At 57.9% G+C, this 6,378-nt stretch overlaps 2 protein-coding genes across 2 annotated transcripts; one reads left to right on the top strand and one right to left on the bottom strand.

The window, feature by feature from the left end:
- Nucleotides 1-6: 6 nt before the first annotated feature.
- PPP1R35 (protein phosphatase 1 regulatory subunit 35) lies at nt 7-1,190 on the top strand. Its single transcript, XM_040634854.1, has 4 exons — nt 7-307; nt 389-641; nt 720-856; nt 940-1,190. The coding sequence occupies exons 1-4, from the start codon at nt 77-79 to the stop codon at nt 1,111-1,113; spliced, it is 795 nt and encodes a 264-aa protein (XP_040490788.1). The 5' UTR covers nt 7-76; the 3' UTR covers nt 1,114-1,190.
- A 928-nt stretch (nt 1,191-2,118) lies between these two features.
- MEPCE (methylphosphate capping enzyme) lies at nt 2,119-6,358 on the bottom strand. The gene is made up of 4 exons (XM_008698503.2): nt 4,612-6,358; nt 3,151-3,369; nt 2,845-2,971; nt 2,119-2,718 (listed from the first exon to the last, which is right to left on the bottom strand). The coding sequence occupies exons 1-4, from the start codon at nt 6,298-6,300 to the stop codon at nt 2,666-2,668; spliced, it is 2,088 nt and encodes a 695-aa protein (XP_008696725.2). The 5' UTR covers nt 6,301-6,358; the 3' UTR covers nt 2,119-2,665.
- Between the last annotated feature and the right edge of the window lie 20 nt (nt 6,359-6,378).

The following is a 6,378-nucleotide window of genomic DNA, read 5'->3' as shown; positions in this document are numbered from 1 at the left end:
GGGGGGGGGTGGTGGCGAGTTCGTGTCCCGTGACCCCTGGCCTCCAGAGAACTTGCACCCCGGCAGCCACACCAAGATGATGGGCTGCGGGGAGGCAGAGCTGGAGTTGGTGGAAGGGGAGGAGGCCCTGGCGGCCCCCGGGCCACCCCCAGAACCCCGCACCCCGGAGCCCAGAGCCCCAGTGCCCGAGCCTGGCCTGGACCTGAGCCTGAGCTCGCGGTCCGAGACCCCCGAGCGGCCGACCTGCTGCCCCGGCCGGCGGAAGGGGCGGGCGGACCGGCGGGGCGGGGCCCGCAAGGGGCGGCAGGTGAGCTGGGGGAAAGGTCTGGCCGCCAGCCTGCATACAAGCCCGCGCCCACCTATTCACCGTCCCGCTCTCTGCTCCCAGGTCCGCTTTCGCTTGGCGCAGCTCTCTCCCGTGCGGCCCGAGCCTCCGCCGGCCGCCGCAGCACCTAGCGAGAAGCCCGCGGCACCGCAGGACCTGGGGGCGCCCGCGCAGCAGAGCAGCCTGGCTTTGAGCCTCGAATTGCAGGCCGCGCGGGCTGCAGCCGGGGGCCAGTTCGATGCCGCGAAGGCCGTGGAGGAACAGCTGAGAAAGTCGTTCCAGACCCGCTGCGGCCTGGAGGAGAGCGTGGCCGAGGGTGAGAGAGAGACGGCCGGCGGGGCGCGGGAGTGGGGATGAGAGGCGCCGCTCACCTCCGCTCCCCCTGCGGTCTCAGGGCTGAACGTGCCGCGCTCCAAGCGGCTCTTCCGAGACCTGGTGAGTCTGCAGGTGCCCGAGGAACAGGTTCTGAACGCTGCGCTGAGGGAGAAACTGGCGCTCCTGCCACCGCAGGCCCGAGCCCCGCCCCCAAAGGTGAGGGACCTGGGCTTGTTTTCGTCTCGTGCCCCCTTCCCCTTCCCGAGTGTAACCTTGCTTTGGGCTCCAATTCCCAACAGGAGCCACCTGGGTCAGGGCCAGACATGACCATCCTTTGTGACCCAGAAACATTATTTTATGAGTCTCCACACCTGACCCTGGACGGTCTGCCTCCTCTCCGTCTTCAACTCCGGCCCCGCCCTTCAGAGGATACCTTCCTCATGCACCGGACACTGAGACGATGGGAAGCGTAGACGTGCAGGCTCCCTGGATGGCTCGTTAATATTTTTGTGTTAAAACTTTTTCAGAATAAAGTGGTTTTGCTAACAAATGGGACTCTTCTTGGGAGCCTTAAAACGGGGTCAAGCCTCAGGATGGAAGCTGTCTGGACGTCAAGTTTTTGGCCTTTTTGGAACTTGGTAGTGATGGCAAGTTGAGAACACTGTCCCACCTCTTAGTCATAGAACCACGTTTATTCCTTTGCACTATTTTTTTTTTAAGAGAGTGAAAGCATGCCTAGGGGGGTGGGGGGAGACGGGAAGGGGGCAGAAGGAGAGAATCACAAGCAGGTTCCACACTCAGGGCAGAGCTGGAAGCAGGACTCCACCGAGTCTGATGCTCAACCCAGTGAGCCACTCGGGTGGGTCTGTGTTACACTTCAGGGGGTCCTTCGCTAATTACCTGGCTCAAGGAGCCTGCAAGGGAGCTAGCTGTTTGCACCCAGTTATTGAAATTACTCCCTTGCTTTTACCTCTAGGGGCCTTGCCCATCTTGTTTACACCAGATCCAAGAGTGCTCAGTATTTGTCAAATATTCAGGGTTCCAGGAACACGACCAGCTGCTGAAGACTTCCACGTTAATTGCCTATTCATCCAGTTGCACATCACAGAAAAGGTGGGTGGGTGGTCCTGGAGCAGGCGGGTGGTCTGATCAGTAGTGCCTTTTTCTAGCTCCACTGTTAATTCTTCCAAAGTTAGCCTTCTGTCCAAAGCTCCCACAAAAAAATTCTTGTCGGTGAGTTTTTTGGGGGGGGGGTATAGACTCTTTGCTTCAAGTTTCACATAAAAATTCAAATTATAACCCTGCTTCCTTAGAGTTCTGTTTAGTTGTGTGTAAATGCGACTAGCATTCAACACTCAGTCTTCCCAACCACTGAAAAATCTGTCCTCTTCTTGAGACTCCAGTTTGGGCAGAGGAAGCACACGTTCTACTGGGAGACACTATCCTTTCCCCACTAGCGAGAAAGTGCCAGACACAAGTGTGGGGGCCACTGCCCTAAACATCAAATTTATTGTGCTGTTCTTACATTCCAGACCTAACCCCTGCTCCCAATGGGGGTCAGCAGAGGGAAGGATTTTCACAGTACCTGCATGCCTCCCTGCCAAACTTCCTCCTCTTAACCCTCAGTCCATCTCTCTGTGGTCCGCTGAAACACAGCTAGGGACAAGGGCTGAGGAGAAGTGGAAATCTCCTTTGGAGAACAGGAGGAAGAGGCTAGAGAACTTGATACGCCCCCCTCCCATACCCTAGGAGAACAGAGGTCAGCAAACAGTCCATGCCATTCAGCCCGGTGAGCTGGGGGAGAGAGGAAGATGTCGGTGACTCCAGCACAGCTGGGCTTGCTGCTTAGGGTGCCAGAGGTGTAGGGAGGAGGCTGGGGCAGCAACACGGGGAAAGCTTTCTTTGCAGATCCATGAAAGGAAATTTTTTTGGAGCCAAAAAGGAAAGACCTTGGGATACTTTCCTTTTCCCCCAGGTCCTTAAGAGCAGTGGGCAGCTTCTTCACACTTTCTGTTCGGGGGCCACTTAGTGGCTGGGGGAACGGGCCTTGTGGAACAGGTACACAGAACGCTGGAAGCCTGAGGAGAGAATGTGCAATCAGTAGGGCTGCCGGGACTTCAAGGCTCCCCAGGATCTGCATCCTCTGCCCGGAGCCACCTCACCACCCCCGGCCCCCCACCCTCCCCCAAGGCAGCCAGCCTTACCTCTGGAGGTGTTGTGGGGTGTAGCCACAAGCTCATAGCTGGAGAAGCCCACCTCTGGGGATGTCAGGTAGGAACTGAACTGCTCTGGCCTCAGCTGGATTCGATAGTAGTTCTTATAGATTGTTTCCTAGGGAGGAGGGCAGGGGAGCACTTCAGCTTGCTGGCTTCTCCCCTGGCGCAGAATGACGCCCACCCAGAGGACTTACGCACCTTGTTCAGGAAGTACTTCTCTTTCTGCTTCCTTGAGGCCCTTCTTACCCCAGCTAAAGGAAGGATATCCCAATATCCACCCGAATCCCAACTCACCGAGAGAGTCTTTCTCTTGCCATAGGATGACCAAGGCTGGGGCTCTAGGACCAGGATGCCCCCAGGGTGTAGATGCCGGTAGATCCGGCGAAACATGCGCTTTAGCCCCTCATCTCCCCAGTTCAGATGCACCCACTTGGTGAGGCTGAGGCAGAGCACCACATCATACTCAGGTGTTTGGGCCTCTACCAGCTCATCTCGATCCAGCACGTAGTTACCCTGAAGGCAAGAATTGGGGGCAAGGTCAACAGAGGCAATTAAAGAACCACTATCCCCCCTCCCCCCTGCTCTGCAGCCTCTAAGACAGAAAGTCCTACAGCCTTACCTTAGCCCTTGGCCACAACCTTCTCTGACACTTGTCAGACTAACTCCCAAATGCTGCCCTCTTGAGTCCCATTTTCTTGCTTTACACCCTCCTGCCCCTGCCTTCTGTTGGTGGTAAGCCAAACGTAAAAAGGGAGCGTGGATAATTTTAAACTGAGCAAATTACCCACGAGGTCTCCAAAACTGGGGTGAAACTTGAGAGAAAGAACAAGGGTTCTCCCGAGACTCTATCCAGTACTTATTCCCACCCCACAAACATTAAGCTGAGCGACTCTTGTTATGCAAAGGGACCTAACCCAGGTTTGAAAGGGAACCAACCTGTGGCTCCTTCCCTGGAGTTGGGGCTGGCAAAGTTCCAGGCCTATTTCCTTTCTCCGGGTGAAGTAAAAAGCCCCAGCCCTTAGGAAACCTTTTCTAGATGATAAGCTCATCAACACCCTCTGCAAAGTCCATTCTTGGAGGCTTAACCCAACCCGCCACCACCAACTGTTCCTGCAGATGGCCGAACTGGAGTGTTCTGTGGAGAGCTCTGTGCAGGCAGGGGACAGACACTCTGAAGACACAATACCCTCCCCTCTCGCAGAGCACTCTCACTCTTCCCCATCCCACTATCGAGGGTCAACATGAGATCATCTACGGCCAAGCCACTTGAGGTCCTGACCACCAACACTCTTCAACCAACTCTGGATCGAAGTCCCTACCAAAATACCAGTCAGCCACTACCCTAATCCTCCTCCCACCCCAAGACATTCCATGTCTGACACCTATCCCTTCATGCACCTTCACCCAGTGCGCTGGAGGACAGCTTTCCATCTGGACCAAATCTATGAGCAGCAGCAGCCAGCAAGGGAAGGTGGACTGGTTTGGATTATAGTCCAGGCCAGGAGCAGGGCAAAAGAGTCAAACTCCATCTTGGGGCCAGGAGTCATGACCAAGGACCCCAGGTGAGAGCCCCCATCTTTCCAGGTTATAGAAGCGGAGACACTCAGCAGAGTCATTCAGACCCTAGAGGAGCTGGTTCTCCTACCAAAGAGTGCATGCAGAAATCCCTCTGGGTCTTAACTTTCCTCTGTCCTGTTCCCACTGAAGCTCATCTTCACACCTGGCCCCATCCCAGGAGCCTTCAGACCCTCTTACCGTGACGAAGACAACATTGTTGGGGAAGACTGATGTGTCTGCTCCATCCAAGGGCACTTGGGGTGCAGCAATGGGACCCCGGCTGGCTGTCAGTGAGGCTGGGAAGCAGCTTCTCCTTCGGACGGTTACGGTCCCTTCCTCACTCTCTGCCCCTGGGTCCCCCTCAGAAGTCTGGGATGGCAGGCGCAGCTCCTCAGACAGGTAGTGTCGGATGTTTTGGCGGGCCGAGTGGATAAGCCGGGAATCAATATCCAGGCCCACCATGCGGGATGGACCCCACTTACAGGCAATGCTCAGGGTCAGATGGCCCACATTGCAGCCCAGATCTAGGACGTCCCGACCCCGAAACCACTCAGGCTTCAACACTCGAAGGCGCCCATCCTCACAGGAAGGATTGCGGTAACCATAGTACTTGCAATAATTCCCATACTGGAACTTGAGCTGTTGCTTTTTGAAGCCTGCTGCAGGTAGTGGGTGGAGGAGGTGGTGGTGGTGGTGGTGGTGGTGGTGGCGGCCTCCCCCACTCCCTCGGCCCTTTTCCTTGGGACCCTGGCCTCCACCCCTAGCCCCTGCCTCTGACTTGCTGGAAGTCCTGCGACGTTTGCGATGTCGTGAGGAGGAAGACGGGGGTGCAGAGGTAACTGAGGCAGCTGGAGGGGCTGAAAGGGAGCCTGAGGAACCCTGTAGGGCAGATGGAAGGGGAGACACGACCTCATCCCTGCAGTTGATGGCTGTGTTGAGTTCATAGGGCTGGGGGGCATCCCGGTTCTGGCCCCTATGCCGCTGCTGCTGTGTGGTGCCCTCCCCATGGAGTGAGGGAGTGAGGGGGGCTGTGGGGAGCACAGAGTGGCTATCATTCCCTCCAGTTGCCTGCTGCTGCTGCTGGTGGTGCTGTCCCCGGTGTCTATGCCGCTTCCGACCAGTCTTGAGTGGCGATGCAAGAACTACCTGGGCCTCATCAGTGCAAGTATTGAGACTGAGCGGGTCAGTAATATCTTTGGGGATGAGGATTTCCACTGGATCTCGCCCCTTGGCCGGAAGTGGAGATGACTTAGGGGTCTCTGCATTGAGTGCGCGGCTCACTTCCTCATCCAGGAGACTATTCAGGTTCAGTGGATCAAAGATATTGCCCCCCAGGAGAAAGTTGGAGGGTAACACAGAATCACAGTCCGAATTAACCCGCCTGCGCCTCTTGAAGGCCGGATGTTTGAAGCCTCCGCCACCTCCCCCTACGTTACAACTATTTCTCCTCTTGCCCCCGCCTCCCCCAGGGGGCCGGTGGGGCTGATAGCCATTACGGGGTCGAGGAGGGGCAGGGGGGCCCAGTTCTGTTCCGCCCCCTCCCCGTCGCTCCTCCCCCACGTCAGGGGGAGCGGCTCGCCCGTGGGGATCCGACAAGCGGGCCTCCCCATGCGACTGCGCCTGGGGGCCGCCCCCTCGTTGCTGCTGCGACTGGCCTCCCCGAGTGGATGTAGCCCCAGGGTTCTCCTTGCCGGCCCCAGAAGCCGGGGCCCCCGCCGAGTGTGCGCGCGGGCCCGGCCCACGCTGCGTCCCGCCGCAGAGCTCTCCGGAGGCGGCCTCTCGGTGCGGTTGCACCGTGGGGCCGCCCCCTCCGCCCGACTCCTCTTTGAGCGGCGGCGGCGGGGCCGGCACCAAAAACGGCTCCTTCTCCGCCGCCATCTCGATCATTTCCTCCCCTTATTCCGTCCCAGTCGAGGGCAACAAGGGGGGGGACTGGGGGCTTAACCCCCCTCCCTAGAGCCCGCT

This window comes from Ursus maritimus, unplaced genomic scaffold (assembly GCF_017311325.1).
Source record: "Ursus maritimus isolate PB19 unplaced genomic scaffold, ASM1731132v1 scaffold_2, whole genome shotgun sequence".
Taxonomy (NCBI): Eukaryota; Metazoa; Chordata; class Mammalia; order Carnivora; family Ursidae; genus Ursus; species Ursus maritimus.
This window is presented reverse-complemented; position numbering and strand designations above follow the sequence as displayed.

Bases quoted from the DNA above. Each gene is read 5' to 3' on its own strand.
- PPP1R35 (XM_040634854.1), top strand. From the start codon at position 77: ATGATGGGCTGCGGGGAGGCAGAGCTGGAGTTGGTGGAAGGGGAGGAG. The intron at 308-388 runs GTGAGCTGGGGG...CTCTGCTCCCAG, and splicing joins GGGCCCGCAAGGGGCGGCAG to GTCCGCTTTCGCTTGGCGCA. The intron at 642-719 runs GTGAGAGAGAGA...CTGCGGTCTCAG, and splicing joins GGAGGAGAGCGTGGCCGAGG to GGCTGAACGTGCCGCGCTCC.
- MEPCE (XM_008698503.2), bottom strand. From the start codon at position 6,300: ATGATCGAGATGGCGGCGGAGAAGGAGCCGTTTTTGGTGCCGGCCCCG. The intron at 3,370-4,611 runs GTAAGAGGGTCT...TCTTGCCTTCAG, and splicing joins ACAATGTTGTCTTCGTCACG to GGTAACTACGTGCTGGATCG. The intron at 2,719-2,844 runs GTAAGGCTGGCT...TTCTCTCCTCAG, and splicing joins ACCCCACAACACCTCCAGAG to GCTTCCAGCGTTCTGTGTAC.